Source organism: Pogoniulus pusillus, chromosome 19 (assembly GCF_015220805.1).
Source record: "Pogoniulus pusillus isolate bPogPus1 chromosome 19, bPogPus1.pri, whole genome shotgun sequence".
Lineage (NCBI taxonomy): Eukaryota > Metazoa > Chordata > Aves > Piciformes > Lybiidae > Pogoniulus > Pogoniulus pusillus.
In genome coordinates, this window is record NC_087282.1 from 10977916 (window position 1) to 10999560 (window position 21645).

At 61.0% G+C, this 21645-nt stretch overlaps 1 protein-coding gene across 2 annotated transcripts; it reads right to left on the reverse strand.

Annotated features, from left to right (window-relative positions):
* Positions 1-4032: 4032 nt before the first annotated feature.
* TSC22D3 (TSC22 domain family member 3) lies at positions 4033-19875 on the reverse strand. 2 transcript variants are annotated; one of them, XM_064159224.1, is made up of 3 exons: positions 19455-19875; positions 5776-5827; positions 4033-5254 (listed from the first exon to the last, which is right to left on the reverse strand). In XM_064159224.1, exons 1-3 carry the CDS (start codon positions 19775-19777, stop codon positions 5009-5011), a joined length of 621 nt encoding a protein of 206 aa, XP_064015294.1. In that variant the 5' UTR covers positions 19778-19875; the 3' UTR covers positions 4033-5008. The 2 variants fall into 2 exon arrangements, with proteins under 2 accessions (XP_064015294.1, XP_064015293.1); XM_064159223.1 differs by lacking the exon at positions 19455-19875 and adding an exon at positions 6097-6363.
* Positions 19876-21645: the final 1770 nt, after the last annotated feature.

Sequence of the window (21645 nt, forward strand, 5' to 3'; positions counted from 1 at the left end):
ACTGCTGGGTGCCCTTGCAGCACCATAGCCAGGGCGGGTCTGGGTGGTTGTACAACAGTGTGGTACTTGTCAGGACAGCCTGTACTGTGTTGGGAGGCACTGCTTGTACCTCACAGGTGCCAGTGCCCATGAGCAGGCAGAGCTGGCAAAGGGCACAGCTACAGCTTGCCAGCAGCTCTGCCAGAGCCTGGTCCTGGCACGCACACTCTGGAAACAGCTCCCTTCCCCAGCACCTGGCCTGAGCCTGGGGTCTGACCCTGGCTGCTATGTGGTCCCTGCAGCCCCATCCTCAGCTGGTGACTATCTGCCCTGCCCTAGAGAAACCCTCTTCATGGGGGCATGAACCACTGCAGAGTTAAAACGGAGGTGTGGAAGATGGGCAGGTACTGCTGAGCTGCAGGGCAGGAGGCAGAAGGGTCCAGGCCACCCAGCTCTGAGCATCATCTCAACCCTCAGCACTGCCCAGGCCCTTATGCAGCCCCAAATGTAGGGCCGCCCCTCTGTTCATTCCCATCTGGCCTGCTCGCGGGGGACACGGACTCCTCATGCCCCGCTTCTTTGTTGGCTTAACTCAGGATGCACCTCTCCCCTCTGCTGTGCATTGCTCAGCTGAGGAAAGGGTACCAGTGCATGTGTCCTCAGGGGGCTGCTGCAGGCAGTGCCCATGCAGCCTTTGCTGCCCTGTGCAGGCTCCAGCTGTCCCTGGCTCCTGCCATGCAAGGGTCCATGCCGAGCTTGGGCCTGGCAGCCACTCGTGCTGCTCTCCAGTGGGAATCCCTGCTTTGGGAGCTTGACTTTCCCTCCCCAAGGGGTCCCTGGGCCTGTGAGTAGTCCCAAGCAGCCTGAAGTGGGCTAACTCCAGCCTGGCCAGAGGCACAATCCGATATGGATCCACAGAGAGAGTTGGGCTGCTTGGAAAATCCCAGCCACTGGTTTACTTGCGAGGCTCCCGCGGGGCTGGGCCGGGCTGGGACACGGCGTTCGAGGAGCAGGGAGAGACACTTGCATAAGGCAGATGCCTTGGCTGCAGCAAAGCCTTCCCAGATGGTGTGCAGTGGAGAGAGCAAGAGTGTGCAGAGCTTGGGGTATCTCCTCACATACACCTGACTCTCCTGTGGACCTCCAAACCCTCCTTCTTGCCCCCATGCCATTTCAGGCATCCTTCCAGGCAGCTGCTTGCACAATGCACACTGCACTGAGCATCAGCTACACAGGCACTCCCTGCCTCTGCAACAAAAAGTCCTACAACCTCTTTTCTCCATCTTGGTGCAGAGCTGACCCAGACTCCAGCTGGAGGTAGCCATGGAAGCTCAGTCCAGCAAGAAATGGGGGAAGAAGAGGGATGTTCCTCATCCTCTTCCGCTTCCTCTCCCCATCCTCCTTCCACTTCCATCAGTATCCTCATCCCCATCTCACCTTACCCTCACTCCCATCCTCATCCTGCCCACATCTCCACTTCCATTCCATCCCCAACCCCATTCCATCCTCTTCTCCATCCTCATCTCATGCCACCTCCATCCTCATCCCCATCCTCTTCCACAGCTTAGACATAACCTGGTTCAAGGACAAGGGATAAGGAGTGGGTACAAAACTTTATCCCATCCTAATGCCACCTTTGCTGCCCCTGTGGGCATCAAGGGTGCTGGGGTCAGGGGTACCAGGGGTCCGAGGTCGACTGCATTGCTCCGTCCTGGCAAGCACCACTCTGCTCAGCAGGAGCTCCCTCTGAAGCCTCCAGCAAAATAGATTATATCTAAGGCGGCCGAGGAGATGGCCGCGGTGCAACGTTAACCCTGCAGTGCCCGAAAGGCTGCGGTCACCTTCGTCCCCACCACAGGCACCTACTGATCTTGGCTCACTGGGGGCAGCAGGGTGGTATGAACCCGAGGGAGCCCAGCTCAGCTCCTGCCGTGTGCCCAGGCAGAGCTCAGCTCTGCTTTGTCCTAGGGTCTGGCTCTGCTTCCCCTTCTGCTGCCTGGGTTTGCCTCCTTATGCTCAGGGAGCACACGGCTGTTAGAGAGGACTGGGTGCCACACCACCCTGGCACTCATGCTGCATCAGGGGCTGGCTGGCAGGGCAAAGAGCCAAAGAGTGCAGTGCCAGGGAAGGGAGGGGCCTTTATCTCATTTTGGGTGCTGCACGACCTGTACCCTTCCTTCAGGGCCTGTGGCGTAGCAAAGGGGACATGGTACAGGAAAGGGGACATCCTGTCCAGACAGAGTGGATGTGCAGTCTGGGAAGGGTGTTTCCATAACCAGAAGGCCTGGGAAGGACATAGAGTGATCTAGGGATGCTGGGAGACCTCCTGCAGCACCTAGAGATGGAAGACGGGCCCCAAGCACCCCAGAGGTGGGGCTGGCAGCCCCTTCTCTTGGCTGCTACACCTACAAGCTTGCTGGGTGCTGAGCCCAAGGGTTCATCTTCCTCCCTTGTTGTTCCCAGAGGACCCCCAGGGCTGGGCTCAGCCTTGTGCAGCCTGGTGGCATGTGCCAGCTGCAGGGAGGGGTTTCTGTCAGGATTGCCCTGTGCCATTGGCTGGCACTGTGTCACACCATGCTGTGGGACAGGAGAAGGCTCTGCCCACCCGTGGGAGGAAGCTGATCTGGAGCCAGAGGTTTTGCTGAATGGTTTTGATAAGTGGGATCTGCCTGGGTGCTATGGCCTGTTCCCTCTGCACAAAGGCAAACAGTGGCTATGGGGCAGGCAAGAAGGGGACAGAGGACAGGGAGAGGTGACAGACACAGCTCCAATCTCCAATGGCCTTCTCTACAGCCCTTCAGTGCAAGTGGAGTGATGTGTTACAGAGCTCATCATTGCAGCCCAAACCTTCCCTGGCTAAAGAGGCACAGAAGGACAGGCAGACAATTCCCAGCAGCCAAGAGCCCAGTGATATCCCCAGCACTTCCTACAGTGGTCAGTGCATACACAACTAGCATCCAGCTCTGGTGGGAAACAGCCCTTCCAGAGCAGCTACATCACCGAAGAGGCTGGCAGCACTGGGGGTGTGCTGCATGTGTGCCCTCTGGCTTGCTGCCTCCTCTATGGGTGCAAGGGTTCTGCATGCAGATGGTACTGCAGTGTGTGAACCTGTTTGGACCCAGCAGGAAAAACAGCCACTTGTATGCCCATGGTGTGCACAGAGCCACTGCACTGGAGTGTCTGCAGCACGCAGCTGTGGCTGGGGACAGTCCCAGGACAGGGAGGGGACAGGCACCCCGTAACGGTTTTGAGTCCCCTCAGCCTGTGTTTTTTGTTTACCTGGTGTTGCCAGGGAGCCAAGGCCCTGGGCTCCCCAGCATTGCTGTGACTCAGCCAGGCTGGGGCCCTGTCACCCACACTACAGCAGAAATCCAAAGCAGAGGCACCTCCCTGCCAAGCAGTTGTGTCCAGGGGAGAACACTGCTGGGCTGGGGTTCTGCTCACACATCTCTGTCTCTCCTGTTACCCAACAGCCTTTAGCCCTCACCCAAACAGCACAGCCATCCGACAATCCCAAAGTGGAAGGCTTTTGTCTTTCCCACACACCCCAAGGGTTAAGTCCATGGCTGGCTACACCTTAGGATAACACCGGGGCACCCTCAGCCCCCATCCAGCACTGCCCAGCCCAGCTGAGCCATCCTCCGACCCTCACCTTATGGTTCAGGGTGTGAGAAGCAACTGAACTGGAGGAAGAAAAGAGATAGAGGCACAAAGCTCGAGAACCTTCTGCCAGCTTGCTCCCCCAGCACACAGCCCTAGTCACAGACAGGGCACCCAGGACAAAGTCCTAGCAAGCCAGGGCACCTTTCCCTGCCATTCATGCAGCCCCTGGGAGGGAGGTTCCTGCTCACATCCCCAAAACACCATCCTGGCCCAACCAGGATGGTTTAGGGGAAGAGTGACCCCCTTCAAAGGCAAGGAGCTGCCAGGTGTGCCCAGTCCAGCACCTGGCAGGTTTCAGCTCAGTATCCCACTAGCCCCAGCCCCTTCCCTAGAGACCCACACCGTCCCCTCCCCCCACCCTAGCCACAGACACACAGCTTTGGGCACATGTTTATATAAAAAGTAAAGTTTATTGCCATTTCTAGCTAGATTTACACAACGGTGTCACCGCTTCTGACATCCTGTCACTTCCCAGAGAGCTGGCTGGGGAAGGCAGGGAGCCCCAGCTGCAGGCTGGCTCCCTCCAGCCCAGGGATGAAGCACAGTCCCTGTGGTGGCTCTGCCCAGCAGTCAGTCTGGATCCTCACGGCGCTGGCACGGTAATGCCAGTGAGGGGTGACTGTCCCCTCCTCCGTGCAACTTGCAGTGCCGGCCACCCAGTTACAGCCACTGGCTTCCAGTCCTGCCTCCAGGTCCCAGGCTGTACAGAGGTGGGCACGGCTGGCCCGGAGCCGGGCACTGTTCGTGCATATGTTTGTACACAGATACAGCTACAGAAGCTGCCCAAACTAACGAACCAAGCTTTCTCTCTTTGTAATCCCCACACTGATGTGTGTACAGCCGTGCTCTACACCATCACTGCCACCAGCAGTGCCACTCAGGGTCAGGCGCAGGGCTGGCACGCTCCTGGGCAGGTAGGCAGCGGGACACATCTGCATCACTCACTAAACAATGGTCTTCCTCCAACATCAGGCTTTGCCAGAAAGAGACCCTCCCTGCAGAGTGCAGCGAAGGCACAGGGGCTTGGCACGTGCTCCTTCCAACCGTGGACTCCCAGTAAGGTGCCAGGGTGCTGCAGACACCCAGGTTGCAGTAGAGCCCAGGACAGGCAGGCCATGGGTTCACTCCTGGCACACGGCAGGTGGCTGGATGGGGAAGGGTCGGCTGCCCACGTCTCCCTGGCAGAAGAGCATCCTCGTGCAGGAGACTGCCACTGGCTCTGCTGGCTGGCCAGGCTCGCCCGGGGGGCAACGGCTCAGCGCCGGGTTCTGGCAGTCCTTCGTGTGAGATGAAGGCGAAAACGATTTTGCAGGAGATTAAGTAGAAAGAGTTCTGTGGCTCTGCCCACCCCAAGGACAGAGCCACCTTACACCGCAGAGCCCCTGGAGTGCTGGGCCGGGGCAGCCACCCCGGGGCTCTGCTCCTCGGGGCACAGGACCTCCGCAGGGAGCCGAGACTGGAACTTCTCCAGCTGCTCGGGGCTGGCCAGGGTCTTCAGGAGGCTGTTCTCACGCTCCAGCTGGGAGTTTTTCTCCAACAGTTCTTTAATTTGCTCTTTCAGGACCTCTACTTCCTCCCGCACTGCATACATCAGGTGATTTTTCACTAGATCCTGCAAAAGGCCATGGAAGAGATCGATTACTTCAAGGTTACACCCTGGGGGTTGCTTCTATCCTCCTGCCAGGCACTCAACGAGTGTCACTTTCCCCAAAGGCTGCTCACCTCCCCTACCCCAGCCAGGGCTGGATGCTCACTCACTGTAGTCTCCACTCAAATCAGCACCCAGGTACCCCCCCCATTTTGCTGCATCTAGAAACTCTTTCCAGGCCTCCAGGTGGAGGTTTGGCAGCCTGCAGGTCCTCATCAGCCCTGGGACTTGTCTTGGTCACCCCCCATCCCTGGAGGGTCCTTCCCAGACTCCACCCGCTCCGCAGCTCCCTGCGCACTGCGGCGCTGCCTGAGCCCGGGCAGCTGCGGCGGGCAGACAAAGGAGCTGCTCTGCCCAGCAACCGGCTTCGGAATGCGGATCCCTAGTGCGGGCACAGCACCCTCACGAGGAACGGGGACCTGGTCCCGAGTCGGGCACAGCCCCCGAGGGATGAGGAGCAGGGGTGCAGGGGGGCAGCTGCTCACCATTGCCTGCTCGATCTTGTTGTCGATGGCCACCACGCTGGCTCCGGAAGCGCTGGAAAAGAGCAGAGGGCAAACGTCAGCAGCGGACCTCGACCACCCCCTTCCCGCAGATCCGTGCACCGGGACCCCTCCACCCCTTGCTGCAACGCGCCGCAGCTCCCCTCACTCGGGATCACGGCACCGGGCGCCCCTCCTGCGGAGCTACAATGCATCGCGACCCCCCCCCCCCCCCCCCCAACATACACACCCGGGCAATGCAGTGCCTCGGGCCACGGCGGAGAGCGGCGGGGCAAGAGTGGCCGGTATCAGGGCTGCGCCTACCTGTTGTCGAGCTTCACGGAGACCACGTCTCCCCCCAGCAGGGAGGAGAAAAAGGAGATAGAGAAGTTGTGGAGCTGATAGACAGCCACCTCCATGGGGGATTGGTACATGCCGGTGCTCATGGCTACGGCTGCAGAGACGAGCTCGAAGGGAAAGAGACGAACGCACTGCAGCGACCTCCGCACCGCCCCCCGCTTATATCGGCGGTGCCCGCCCCAGCGGGCGGGGCCAACGGGCCCAGGCGTAGCAGCACAGCGCCGCGCCCGGGCCCCCTGCTCCCGGTACTGCACCGTTAACCCTTTGCTCCCGGTACTGCACGCCAGTACTACACCGTGCACCCCTACACAGCACCCCTGCACGCCTACCACACGGTGCTGCGTCTCTGCACTGCACAGTGCACCCTTGCAGTGTGCATCCCTGCACCGTGCACCCCTGCACTCAGGGGCTGCACCCTTGCACCCCACCGCAGCACAGCCCCTTCCCCGTGCGGGGCCCTTGCCCTCCCAGCACTGTGTCCTCACCACTCTGCACTCATCTGTGCACCCATTTCTGCCCCCCTCGTCTTCTGCAACCTGAGCCCTGGTATTCCATCGGCCCCTGGAACTACCTGGCACCCACCCTCCCTCCCCCATTCTTCAGCACCCCTTTCCTGTGTTGGAGGTGCAGCTGTGGGGGGGAACCTGACAGGTGTCTGGGAGAAGGAGGCACCACGCTCTGTATTTTGGGGTGCACAGCAGGGCCCTGGGGTGGTGGTGGTGTGCAGGAGGGCAAGAGGCAGCTGCGGGCGTGCAAAGCAAAACCGGGAGCGCAAACCCGAAACGGGAGTGAAAAACAACGCGGGTGCGCGGAACAAAACAGGGAGGGAACAACAGCCCCAAAGCTCAAAACAACCCCGGCAGGCAACAACAACCCGTCCGTGCCAAGCCGCCCCCGGTGCCAAGCCTCCCCGGCCCCGCCCGCCCTTGCATAACGCTGCGCCGGACGGGGGGGGCCGCCCCGCGGCCGGGGCCCGCACTGCAGCTGGGCTCGGTCTGCACCGGGGCCGGGGCCGGGGCTGAGCAGAGGTTGCGGTGTCCGAAGGCAGTGGGGCTTACGTGGGCTGCTGGGGGTGCACACCCGGGAATGGCGGCCCTGCGTGTGCACACGGGTGTGCAGGGTGACACGCGGTCTGACACTACACCCGCAGAGCCTCTTGTGCCATTTCCTCTGTGCAAGGCCCCCCAGAACACCTTCAGCAATATGGGGGGTCATGAGGCTAGCATTCCCCCCAGGGTGATTCTCCCTTAGTGCTCGACTGCCTGCTCTTGGCTACTCTGCCAGCCCCATGCTTTTCTCTGCCTTCCAGACCTGCTCCCGGTCCTGCACCCAGTCCTGCACCTTGACCTGCACCTGGAACTGGACCCGAACCTGGGAAGACTTTGCCCCGTGCCCAGGCGGTCACCTTGCTGCCACTAACCCTGTGGGCTCGTCCTTGGCAAGCTATGACAGAAGCTGAAGCTGATCAAAACTCCATATGAGCTTGTGCCACAGTGCAGCATCCTCAGTGCGGGAAGGAACACCTCACCCCAGAGGTGCAGAGGACCACAGCTCGCCAGTCCAGAGGTGCCAAAGGTGCTCATCACTTGGCTGGAGTGTGTCAGCACGAGATGGGACTCAAGAAGCCCCAATCAGCAAGTGTGTCGCAGTGCTCCCTCCTTGGAGAAAGGGCTGAGGGGGAGCAGAGGGGCATTGTGCTGTCAGAAGGGGAAACTGAGGCACAGTGCGGCATGGCTGCTTCTTAAAAGCACAGCCTTGCCAGCTTGCTCTCCCCAAAACTGCCTCCTGCTCAGGGCAGGATGAGGAGCAGTGTCCAGAGTGGCAAAGGACACAAGCGCCTCATGAGGGACATTGTCCTGCCTATGAACCATAGCTGGGCATGTGCAGGTGCCCTGAGGCACCCCGGGTTGATGTGGGGATGCGAGACAGCTTCATCTCCCTGGTAGGGGAGTTGCCCATGGGAGGGCTGCTTCTCTCCAGAAGGACATGTGTGGGACCCGTTTGTCCCTCCCCTGTGGGGGGATGATGCACATTGCCCTGTGCCACCATCAGCCTAGCACGTGCAGGGGGGCTGGTGCTGCACAGAGCTGGCACACACTTGTCCCCCCAGTTCTGGGGCTGGCACATGTCACCCAACCCTGCCCACGCCAGACCCTACTTACCAGTCCCTTCTCCTGAAGAGGCTTGGGGAGTACGGTGGCTGGAAGGCCATGCTGATACCCTTGACCCTGCTCCAGAACCTCCGCTCCCTGGCAGCAATGCCAGCTCTGCCCGCTGCCGTGTATCCCTGTCCAGCTGGTGGCAGGGACAGCCTGGGTGCTGGCCGCATCCCGGGGCTGTGGGCACGGGGTAAACACGCCGGTGGATGACCTCAGCTACACTCAATTGGCCCTTTCAGGGGCCAGTGTGCCACCCTGAACCACGCGGGTGCTGAGCCTGGAGCAGGCAGCGGGCAGCTGCCCCCCTCCACGGGCAGATGAAAGATGCCCTCTGTGTGCTTGTGCCCAGGGTGGCTGGGAGTGGGCAGGGTGGCAGCCCCCAGGACATGGGACACAGCTCTGTCCCTCTGCTGGGACAAGCCCAGGCCACCCACCCCAGGGGTTCCGTGGCTGTTTCCTGTTGCGGCTCCAGGAAGGTTCCCTGTCTCACTTTGGAGGTGGCAGGGGAGGAGGAGAGAAATATTTTCGCTCCCGTGGTTGGCTGCATCACCACTTGTGCCACCTTCTGTCTCCTGCAGAGAGGTGGTCAGCAGCAGGGAGAAAGGGTGTGTAGACTCCAGTCCTGGCAGCTGTGCCTCAGTTTCCCCACATCCCCATCTACCATGCTATGGCATTCCCAGGCCTGGCACAGCTGCTTTCCCAAAGGAAAGTCCAAAGTTATGAGTGCCAGGGACCAAGTGCTCTAGGATGGGCAGATGGAGCCTGGCTGGTGGCCCTTGCCCCATGGCTCTGGGGTCTTGAGCCCTGCCCAGCTCCTTCCCCATGCATTGAGGGCTGGGGAGCAGCTGGTGGGTTCCACAGCTGCTGGAGTGGCACAGGGAGGCGCAGCAGGAAGAGATTGCTTCAGCTCTGCCACCTCCGACATTTCTTCCATAGTGCCAAGGCTATGCAAAACCAAACAGCAGCAAGCTCCTTGCCAACCTGCCACCTCTCCTGGGATCCTGCCCAGCCCTGCCCATGCCACCACTGCCTGGGGGTGGGCTGGGAAGGATGCTCGCCTGCCACGAGACCCCCCAAAGGAGGGATGAAGCACCCCTTCTCAAGGGTGGAAGTGCAGAAGTCTCTGCTTTCTCTTTGGAATGAGGAATCCCAGGGAGGGCAGCACAGCACACTGGGTGTGGGGCACAACCTTGGCAGGCATGCAGCTCGCTCCACTGCATCCCGCCACTCCCACACGCCCCGGGGGTCTGGCTCCCGCTGCAGAAACCTCTGGGTGCAAGCAGAGGCACACGTCGCAGCTCATCCATTCCTGCGCACACGTGCGGGCCCTGCACACATGCAGACACACGTGTGGGCCCTGCGCGCATGGGCACACCCCTCCACGCCGGCACGCCCACGCCCCTCGCAGGCTCATATGCATTTCACATGGGCAGGCACGCTGCTCGCAGGAGGCTGCACACCCTGCCGACACGCAGCCGTGCACACAGACATGCACCCTCCCTGCACACAGGCGTGCACCCTGCTTGCACAGGCACCCATGCCAACATGGGCATGCATGCTGCGCGCAGGCGGGTCCACACCCTGCATGCACACAGCCGCGCACCCTGCATGCACGCTCTGCAAACCCCCCCCCCCCCCCCCGCCTGCACCGCCCTGACTCAGCCACGCAGCCGCAGGCTCCTGCCTGCACGCATGCTGTGGGAGCTGTGGTATGTAGAGGGGGCACCCTTGCCCCACGGAGCGTCCCTGCTGCAGCCCGACTGGCACCTTAGGGGTGGATGCGGTAGTTCACAGCACGCTACTGGGTCCCCGCTTCACATTCTGCTCTCCCCAGGGACCTATTCCGGAGCCTGTGGGGTGTCCAAAGGTCTCCCTCAGCAGCACACCCTGCATGGGGCTCCAGCTGCGTCTTGAGGCGTGGGGGAGCCCTTTCCCAGCCCCCCACAGCCGGCCCTGCAGGGCTGCTGGCTCCACTCCAGCAGGCATCTGCTTCCTCTGCCGTTGCCCCACTCCTGCTCCTCAGGGGCTGGCAACAACAAAGCAGGCTGGTCAGTGCCCGCTGATTTTCTTCCTAAAGAGCAGGGGCCGTGGACTCGCCAGAGGCCATGGTGATGGGCAGGTTGGTGAGAGGGGCCAGTGGTGTGAGCCAGTGGCCAGTGTGAGCAGGGGGCAGTGACACAGCAGCTCCTGCCTCATGTGTAGCCATGGGAGGTTCACCAGGCAGGGCCCTGGATGGTGCCTGTGGTTATTTTGGGAACAGTAACAGCAATGCAGGGTAATTGTGACACTAATTGTTGTGCTCTCTGGAGAAAAAATACCCCGTGGCTGTCATTGAGCAGCTTGGAGAGATGCTGGCACTAGCCATTTGTTGATGCCATCCCCAGCAATGACCCTGCAGGATACCCCAAAGCTGCCAGCAGACCCCAGCCAGCCCACACACAGTGTGTGCACCAGCCCAGGAGGTGCCATTCTGACATTTAATGACACCCTTCTCCTCTGCAACAGGACACAGAGGCATGAAGGCAGCTGGGCTGCAGACCCTGCAGGGCTCAGCCTGGCAGGAGTGTGGCACAACAGGGAGCAGGATGATGGAAACATCTCTCTCATCTCCTGCACCATGTTGTGGATCAAGGGACATGTTCCCATCCCTATGTCACTAGGGACAAGACATCGCTGTCACATCCAGTGTACTGCACCGAGTCTGTGCCAGGCACCACAGTGCCACATGCTTGCAGGACTGTCTTGCCCCGTCCTCTGCTAGGGACTGGGGGAGGAGCGCTGCAGGAGCAATCCTGGATCAGCCTCTGCTGTCCCCCAGCTCCAGGCTGCTCCCACTGCTCTGTGGCAGTGTTCTTGGATTGCTCTCTCCCAGGGACTCCGCTCAATGGGAGGAAGGCCCTTCAGAGGGTCTGAGGCGTGGGAAATGTTTATTGCCTGGCCTCAGAGAGCAACGCGGGAAAGGCACAGAGCCAAGGCTGCCCAGGCTACTCTGCAGAGCCAGAGCCCCAGCTCAAAGGGTCAGAGCAGAGCAGGAAAGGAAAAGCCACTGCTTGCAAACACACAGCTAAGAAAAGTCTGCCTTACACAGCCTGAAATCCTGCAGTCACTTCAATGCTGGCCAAGGGGACTGGTAAACCCAGCACCAGTGCCAGCCGTGCCCAGTAGGATCTGACAAAGGAATGCTGGGGACATTGGTGATGGCTGGGGCTTGTGGCACCTCATGGAAGGAGAGGCTGAGTAGGGGACAAGTCTGTGGAGTCCCTAGTTCTTCCCCACAGCCCTATCCTGGCGCTGGGGAGGGAGAAGTAATGCCAGGGGACTGCCCGTGAGCTGTGTGGTGATCCCTCCACCAGCATCCCGAACCAGGCCTGGGAGCCCTGTAGCACAGGCAATGGGGCTGATGCCCCAGTCCCAAGTGCTGTGGGACCAGAGCTGCTGGACCACACCCAGTGGCCCTTCTCTCATCCCGAGATGTCCCAGCCAAGCTGCTCACTGCAGGCTTGACACATCCCCCAGCTTAGGTGGTGCCTTCCAGGAACCTGTAACAGCTCCATGAAACCAGAAGGGACATGAGGACCTATCATGCCCATCAAAGACTTGAAAGGCTCATAAATCCCTCAACCCAGGGCATGTACTTCTGCAGAGCAAAAGGCAACCCCTCCTGGGTACCAGTGCCCAGGCTGGTCTACAAGCCCCTGCCTGCAGAGCCAGTGCCACTGGCCTTGCTAGAGCCAGGGCTTGGGGGCACCAGAGCTGCAGTGAGAGCTGAGCAGAGCAGTCAGGGCTCTCACCATGCTGGGGAAGCCCAGGGAGGATTTGCTGTGTGGAAAGGATGAGGGGAAACCTCTCCTCCCCTGCCTTTAACTGCTTATGGAAGCAGAGCCAATTCCAGTGGGCTGTGGGCAAGGGACATGCCCCCCACGCCGGGCAAGCAAGGCACGAGCAGGGATTGCGGTGGGGGGACCTGTTGGGCTGGCAGTGGCGGGGGGAAGCTGGCAGGCTCCCTGGTCCAGCTGTTGGGCTGCCTGCTTCCTCCGATAAAGGTACTTGGCTGTACTCCCAGTTCTGTGCTTTCTGGCGTGCGAGTGCACACCCCGGCGCTGGCCTGCTGAGAGCTGCAGTTTTGCTCTAACTTTGCCACTGCCCCCCCTCCCACCCTTCTTCCTCTCCTGTCCTCCAGCCAGTGCACCCCAGTAGCGGCTGCCCCCCTGCCCAACAGCAGGGTCAGGAGGGGAGCTCAGCAATGACTGACCCTGCTCCAGCAGACCTGCCCCTGCCATGCTGTACTTAGGGAGCCCCCATAGCCACGGCTCCCCTGCCCCAGCATGCTGGTGCAGGAGGTGAAGAGGGAAAAGGGCTGCTGCCAGGCAGCCCAGCCTCCTGCCTTGCATGTCAACACCAGCACCATACTGCTGCCCCTGCTGCTGCCCCTGCAGGTGCCCTGCCAGAAGCCCTGCAGCAAACCTCAGCACCTTGCTGCCCTACGGCTCCTACCCGGCATGCCGTGGTGGCACAATGCCAGGGGAAGGGTGGCAGGTATGGCACAGCCCAGCAAAAGCCCCTGTGGTGTGCCTGCCAGCCTTGTGGCTTGGCCAGCCCATGGCCATGCTCCCTGTCTCTTGTGTGCCAGGGATACCCAGCTCCTGGAAGTGGATGGACAGAACCCACAGCAGAGTCTTCACCCACAAATCTGTCCACAGAGGAAGCATTTCACACCCACAGGCCGTGTGAGGTGGAGTTCTGCAAGGGAACTCCCTGTTATCACCTCCCTTGGTTAGCCCTGCCCTGCCCCACAGGGCTCTTGCCAGCCCTAGCTGGCAGCTTCAGGCCTGTCCCCGGTTCATAACCCATGGTATCTTGGACAGCCTGCCCTGAATCACCCCCAGGTCCTGCCCTCCTCAGGTCCAGTTTCAGGGAACCAACAGCAGAGCAGAGGTGGTTGTGATACTGGAGGGACTTCCTACACCACCGGGTACCTATGAACTCCTGAGTGAACGGGTAAGGGCTTGCCAGCCTGGGCTCTGCCCTCCCCAAGTCCCTCACAGACACAGCTGCCATTTGGGAGATCCCCAGCCTGAAAGAGGAACCCGCACGCAGGGCCTCCGTGATGCACCCAGCGCGATGCCAGGCCGGGCGGGAGCGGGCGCTCTGCAGCCGTGTTGGGCGCTGGCAGCAGCTGCCCTGCGGCGTGCGGGAGTGCCCGGCGTGCTAATTGGCAGCCGGTTCGTTATGTAATGCGAGCAGAGAGGCTGGGGAGCTGCGAGAGCAGTGCCTTGCACCCCTGCAGCCCAAGCTGCTGTTCCTGCCTGGAGCACTCCGTATCCAAGGGAACCTCTGAGCTCTCCACGTCCTCCCCAGAGGTGCCCAAGCCTGACGCTCTCTGGCCTAGAGGAGGATGCTTGGAGGCGGTCCTAGCACCCCCTCATCACCCCTTCACCCGGGTTGGGGGGTGTGTGTGTGTGAGTACAGACAGGTCCCGGGGGTGCTGAGGAGCGGGAGAAGAGCAGAGCGGAGCCAGTCGGCTCGCAGGGGTCAGGCGAGGACGCGCCGGGGCTGCGCGGCTTGGGCACGGCAGGTTATTAATACCCAGCCTGGCCTTTGCCAGGCATCCCGGGCATTCTGAGCAGGGACGCTGCGTTAGAGCTCCCCCTTCCCCCGGCCCGCAGCCCCCGCTGACATTTCGGAACAATAACAACGTGAAAGACAATGAGCAGGACGTGTACCTGCAGTGCTGCCCTGACCCTCTGTGCCTCCAGCCTCGGCTGCCAGGGGACATCTTGGGGTGCAAACCCTTGGAGACAACCTGAGACCATCTCCCGCCTCCAAACCCGCCAGAGCAGTCCTGCTCAGTGCCATGTGGGGGGATCACTGTCAGGATAAGGTGTCCCCGCGGCACTAAGAGACACTGGATGGTGTCTTGGTGCCATGGGGACACCTTGTCCTGCCCCATGGCATTGGCCAGCAGAGCTGCAGCTGCAGCTGAAGCCCCTCAGCTATGTATGTATATATTATATATAACTCTGAAGCAGGGACAGGCTGACAAGCTCCTGTCCCCAAGCCAGCAATGTGCAGAACCTGGATAAATTTAACTCAGAGCTCATCACCAAGGCGTGAGTTTGGGACAGGTTGCAGTCTTTAATGCCTCCACCCCCAGACCTCACTCCCCGTAGCCTGGGGCTGTCCTCTGCCCTCTGTGAAAAGGCTTTCAGTCCCGTTCCAAAGGCAGGACCTGCCTGGACCCTCCCTCACTTTGGCAGACATCTTACAGTGCACATACAGATGCCATGGTCACAGTGGCCCCATGCCCTCTGTCTCACATAAGCCATGCTGTGCTAAGTATCAGCACCAAGAACCATCCCAGAGGCACAGAGTGCCCACAGAGACATTGTCCACTCCACCTATGCCCATGCCCAATGGGAGATGAGATGCCAGCCAGGCTGTAAAAATCTTCCCTTGTGTGCCACCCTCAGCCCCAACTGAGTCACAAAATCAGCAGTGCCAGTCCATTATCCAGCATCAGGCCATGGATCCCCAAAGACCTGGGGAGCATGATGCTGGGAGCAGGGCAGACCCCTGTAGCCTGTTTCAGCTCCAACCTCTCCCACATCTAAAGTTCAATCTCTGAAATAAATCCCAGGCAGCACTTTCCCCCAGGGCTGTGCTGCTGTCCCTGCCTGTCCTTGGGACCCCTACACCCGTCTTGCTTGGAGCCGGGTGCGTGCCCTGGCACACAGGCAGCATCTGAGCATTGACAGGAGGCTGAGGTGACAGATTTCTGGGCAGCTGACATTGGCATCAGTTGTGTCAGGCCTCCTTGGCTATAACCTTGTCGCATGGGGCAAATGGTTTCATCTGGAGGGGCTGAGCACTCCAGGGAATGTGGGGCAATGTCCTTGCTCCATGGAGGGAACTGGGTCTCACAGAAACTGTCAGAGACAGGCATGGTGCTGCCAGGGACAGGAATGATACTGCCAGCCCTGCTGAACATGGTGTGCCATGGCTGAGCCCAGTACTGCTGGGCTCCCCCATCCAGAAGCCCCTGGTATGTGACAATGTCACCCTGAAACCTGCTGGGTCATGGGGCAGGGGTCTCAGGGTGGCAGGATGCCCATGACAAAAGCCAAGGTGGGCACAGCAAACTGGCTGCCTGGCACCTTCCAGGCAGTGGAAGCATTTGGGCAGGCCAGGGGCAGCTGCTGCCCAGAGCCAGGGCTCTGGCTGCTGCAGTGAGAGCTGCCAGCATCGCCAGCCTGTGGCTGGGCAGACCCTGCGGCAGGGCACGGGCCTGCCCACGTGCAGCCCTGTTCTACGAGAGCACAGCAAACAAACACTGGTGCTGAGCGTGGAGGGTGGCTGTGCCAGCCCCCTGCCCGGGCACCCTGCCCCGTGGCAGTCTCTGGCCTCACACCCACGCTCCTCTCACGCTCACGCTGCTCCCCACAGCCCCTCTCTGTCAATGATGCCTTGTGCCCCTGCCCACTCGCCCGCAGGAATGCGCTCCCTGGGTGCCCTTTAGGCACTGGTCCTCATCTCCTCCTCCCACATTGCAAACTGACACCTGACACATGGGAACAAATGGTCCCATGCTACAGATGCCACCCTGGCACCGCTGCCTGGGCAGCTCTTGCTCACCAGCCTGAGTTTATTGCAAGAGAATGGTGCTGCCTGGTGTCTCCCATCCTAGCTTGCCCCTCCCCAGCCTCTTGGTGCAGGGCAGAGCTTTCTGGTCTCACCGCAGTTCCCTTGGCTGGCCCAGGACCTGGGGAAGGTGGTGCTGGTCCCCTTCAGGGCTTGGACCAAAAGATAGGTCATTGCCCACTCTGCTTGCAGAGCAGCAGGTCCCACAGTGCCTGGAGAGGGTCCAGCTCAGCAGAGCTGTGCCCTCACTGTCCGGACCAGGATGTGGCACGGGTTGGCCAGGCTGCCAGTTGTGATCTGGGAGAAGCTGGGCAATGAGAGCTGGCATGGGCAGGTTGATGTAGGCGAGCAGGTTGGCACATATCTCCTCTCCCCACCCTAGAGCCAGGCGGGGCACTGCTTCAATCACACACCAGTAGGCACCTGGGAGGGTGTTGCTCTCCCCACCTCCCACACCACCAGCTCCTGTCATCCCCATGGCACCAGGAAAGGTGCCACACAGTCATGGGGCTGCTCTGCCCAGCCCATGCTCTGTCAGGCTATACCTGGGCCTGGGCCGAACAATCTTGGGGTAGTGCTGATGTTGTGGAGGGATGGTGGGGACCTCTCAGCTCACCATACTGGCATCTGCGGGGAGGAGGTCTGTCACTCATTGTGGTAGTAGCTGGCCTACCTGTACCTGGTGTTTCTGTGACAGCCTGGTGTCCCTGGAGAGCAGTTAATGATGCCCCATGAGGGGGCATGGAGGGGAGAAGCCCTTTGGGAAGATAACCCCACAAGTCTCAGAGCAGGACAGTCTCCTAAGGAGCATCATCCCTGCAGGCACCTGGTCTGGAGCATCCCTACCCTGTGCAGAGCATCCCTGCAGCGGGCAAAGGGAGCATAGATCCTGGCACCACACAGCCAGGGAACCCCCACCCCACCCCTTGCAGGCTGGAAATGCTGGATGTGGGCTGCCTGAGGCCCCTAGCACCGATCTGAGCCTGACCCTCAGAGTCCAGAGCTCGATCCATCATGGGCTGAACTATCTCCAGCAGCCCTAGAACCAGACCTGGGCTCAAGATGCAGCTGCTTGGTCCTCCCATGCCATGCACAATTGTGGGCATCCATGGAACCTCCCTGTCCTCCTGTGCCAGGCTAGGAGCACATCAGCTAAAACAAGAGGCACAAACCTGCTTGGGTTCCCTAATGCCAGCAGCAAGGGTGCTTTTATCAAGCCTGTTATCGAGGTGTTCCTCTGGCACCCACAATTCCCTGCTTTACATGCTATCACTTCTTGGGTATCTTGGCTCATTCCCCAGAAGGAGAAAGTTCAGGCTGGAGCAAAACAGCAGCAAACACAGGTGTGGGCACACCTACCTCCAGGGCTGTGCTGTGCCACCCAGGGGTATAGGGAATGACTCCAGCGGTCTCCAGAGCAGGGTGCCTGGAAGCATGGTGTGATGGAGGAACCCCACAGCTTCACACCATGCTGTGGCACAGCCTGTTGTAAAAGGGAATGTCTGGAGCCTCGCCAGATACAGCACACACCAGGGCATGGAGGTGGGCACCAGGCATGGGCACTGTAGCACCAAGGGGCACAGATGAGGAGAAACCTTGGTCCCCTGGCACTGCTGCTTCCTCCCTACTTCAGCAGAGACGATTGATGCTCACCAGGGTCTGTGGGTCCTGCTCCTGGGCTGATGGGCATGAAAGCAGCAAATGTTTCCCACATCACCTGTCTCTCACCCATGGGCACTGCCACCACCTCGGCAGGCAAACAGCCCCGATGCTTGGCTTTGACACCCAGCTCTGGCAGCCCATGCTAGGGATGATGTCTTGCTTTCCCTCTCCACTTGTGATGCCAACTGGCTGCAGCCTCACGGAGCAAAGTCTCTCTCTGCCATTTCTCTCCCGGCTGGGTGGGTTCGCTGCTCGCTGCACTGCCAGGAGCTGGGTGCCCTGGCGAGCGTCCCAGCTCCTCCTTTCCCACCTGAGCGGCAGCCTGGCGTTATGTAAGCGCAGGGAGAGCCTTCTGCCGAGGCCAGCTCCGAGGAGCAGCCTGCCTTGCTCTGCTCGGCTGGGCTCAGCGTGAGACGCTGGCTGGGCGCGGAGGCGGGCACACACCGCCCGCCTGGCTCACACGCGTGGGGCAGCCACGTGTGAGCCCACCCGCCTGCTGCGCCAGGCAGGGCAGCGAAGGTAGCTCTGACGCCTGTGCATGGCCGCGGGGCACACCTGCAGGCGCACAGAGAGGGAATGGGGAGGTGTCTGCCAGGTTGTGGGTGCTGCCTGCACCCACCTGCATGCTACCCACCCGCAACCCAGCAACAAGCCCCGGAGCTGGCGCCTGTCCTGCCAGTCGCAGAGATGTTTGCCATGCATGCACTGGTGGACCACATGGGGATGCGTCTCGCCTGCCGAAGCCACAGGCGGCTCCGGGTGCTACCACCCTGCAGAGCCCCTGGTCCAGCTCAGATCTCCAAAGGGCAGGATGAAGACCCCCAGGCCTGCAGCACCAACTGCTCCCTGCTGTCTCGCAAGTGTTTCCAGGCTAGCTGAGCACCAGCGCCATCCCCATCAAAGAGCCAGAGGGGCCAGTGCAGGACCAGAGACAGCTCTGTCCCCTCATAACCCTGGGGTCTACCTCATAAGAGCTGCGAATCCTGCAGGGTGTCAGCCCCAGGGACCCCTGTCCATCCCATCTGCCTGCAATGCTCGTGTTGGGGAGCAGGAAGGGATCCTATGCTCCTGCCTGCTCCAACCTGGACAGGGTAAAGCCCAAGGCGATGGCACCAGCTCCTAGCGCCTCCCACTGCAGCCTGCACAGGGCGCAGGGAGCAACTCGGTCAGGGGCATAGCCACTTTCCAGGGACGGGGAATGACACCGAGGCCAAGTCTGTCTCCGCTCAATTTACTCCAGAGAGAGAAAGAGGGAAGCTTCTCTCAAGCTCCCTACCCAGTTTATCACACACTCTGAAGGCGGCTTTTGAGGCAGCACAACGGCTGTCCAAGTGACAAGCTGCCCCTCTCCACACAGGACTAAGAGGGCGATGCCCATTTGATACTGGGCACTGTCCATGCCCCCGCAGGCTATGTCTGTGTGGGTAAGATGTAGCCAGGGAGATGAACACAGAGTCCAGGGGCCAAGACACACAGCTGCAGGCTGTTGTCACTGCCCGGACAGACACAGGGCACCGACAGAGGGGCACCCCTGGCCATCACAAGGCACAGCCATCCGGACCCGGACCCGAGGCTGAGGCTGGCACCACCCACAATGGGCAGACTGGGCTTCCTGCCACACGCGGCTGATCATGCTTCTCCCCACCTAGAAACCCCCAGCACTGAAGCCCTGCCCAGCTCTAGGGTCAGACGGGTCCCCCAGCCCAGGGTCAGAGGAGTGCCCCCTCCGATGCCAGCCCCGCTGGCTGTGGTTCCTACGTCTCACCCCACACTACCAGCTCCCGAGCACGTAGCCATCCCGGGTCTGGCTCTAGAGGCACCCAGCCCACGGGCAGCCCCTCGGCATACGTGGGCGACACCCACCTGTGGAAGAGCAGGAGGATGGAGAGCAGTGTCTGGTCGATGTTCCTGTTGCAGATGCCCTGGTTGAAGAGGTAGCAGGGGTCCCGCACGACTGGCTCCAGCGAGTCCTGGCGCATGATGGAGCTCAGCTTGTCGGTGTTGAGGTTCTTGCGGACCAGCTGCTCCTGCAGCTGCCGGAAGCTGCTGACGGTGGGGCTGCCCAGGTTGTTGTTCTCGCCCCCGGCCCCCTCCTCCAGCCCGCTTCGGTTGGCCAGGTCCAGGCAGCAGCTGCAGCAGTCCAGCCCCACGGGCGACCGGCACTCCTCCGGGGGCGACGAGGACATCCCGGGACCCCCCGCGCGTCGCCACGGCGGCGCAACCGGGGCCGCTCCCGGGGCCGCGGAGGGCGAGCGGCGGCAGGACGCGCCCGGCTGGAGCCCGCCCCGCTCCGCGCCCGCCCCGCCCCGGGCACCCGCCCCGCTCCGCTCCGTGCCCGCCCCGCCGCCGGCCCGGCCCCCGCCAGCCACCGCCCCCCACGCGTGACTCCACGCGCTGCTCTCTGTCCCCCTCCCCGGAGGTGCCCGAGGTATGGCCAAGGGGCCACGGTGCTCCCTACCCCGGCGGGGACTCTCGCTCTGTGCCTCCCGCGAAAGGGAGGTTCAGAGGGGCTGGGGCAGACCCTCAGCACCACTCCTGAGGCTTTGTCAGGGAAGGAAAAGACCCCTGGGGGTTAGCAGCAGGGACAGAGAAGAGGGAAAGGGGAAGATAAACCCCATGATGAAGAAGAGTTGAGGTTCACCCAGCACCCCCCCACGGCCGCAGGGAGCCACTCAGCACAGAGCCAGAAACCAGCACCGGTGGAGATGCGAGAGGATGGACCAGGTGCTCCTTGAGGTCCTTTTCAACCAAGTGTTCTGTGTGCACTCAGAGCTGGGATGGCCGAGAACATGGGGAGAGGTTTGTGACTTGGTGCTGGGTGCACACAAAGGAAAAGGAAATGTCTTCAGGAGGAACAAAAGTGGCATCCCTGGCACTCCTGCAGCCCACTGGGAACATCGGTCCCACCAGTGAGCCCCACTGATCTCTGGGCTGGTGAAGAGCAGTTGTGCTACACCATGCTGCCCTAATGGTGCTGGGGCACAGCACAGAGTCAGACAAGATGTGGAGATGGCAGGGCTGTGGCAGGATGGGCATTGGGAGGGTGCTGACGTCCTGGCTAGGGAGCACAGGCAGAAACAGGGTGACAGAGAGCAGGTATGTGCAGGGCTGGGTGGCTATCAACTACCAGTCAGTGAACCACCAAGCCAGCCACGAGATCCTTCACTCCTTTGGAGGGGAAGACATCTGAGCAGAAGGACCAAGAGCTGCTGGAGAAGAGTTGAGCCAGGACCTGAGAGGTGCCTGGGCTGCCTGAGGGAAAGAGTGGGCAAAGCCCACCACCGTGGGCAGGAGCGAGGTGAAGGAGGAGCAGGACTTGCAAATGGGTTGATAGAAGGAGCTGCAGAAAGCAGCAACCAAAGGAGAGCAGTGGGTCTGAAGGGCATGGAGTTGATAAGAAGAGATAAACCAGGTCAAAATCCATCAGGGCAAAACCACCCAAAGCCACAGGCCCCAGAGGTGCCAGCAGCACAGCCAGGTCCACAGGAGATGTGAATGGGGCAGCTGCTGCTGAAGGAAGGCAGAAGGGTTGAATAAACATTTCTGTTCCCTATTTGGTGAGAAGGAGGAAGATGCATTTGCATCACATGAGGGTGAAGCACTTTCCAGTCCATTAGTAACCAAGGAAGGCACAAGACAGCAACTGCCACAGATAAACAACTGCGCCACTGGCCAAGGAGACCCTCAGACAGCACTTCTCAGTCTGTGGTCCTCCAGCGTCCAAGGACTGGCCAGGATTAGGTGGAGGTGGCACTACTAAAGGGTCCGGCATGGGGCCAAGGTGACTGTCAGTCCTGGGATGATGCTGGGGCCAGGCAAATTCCAGAGGAGAGGTGACCCACAGACTGCCACAGAGGTGTCCTTTCTCTCCGTGGCACGGGTGGGTGCTCAGGATTGTTTTCAAGGGGCCTCCTCACCCCTCCCAGTGGTTGTTGGGGAGGCTGAGACCCATGGGAGGGAAGGGAAATTGGCCCTTGGGGTATCTGCCCTATAGAGAGCACCAGCTGCATTGGCACAGTCTGGCGGAGGGGCTGGTGAGGGGGCCCTGCATACC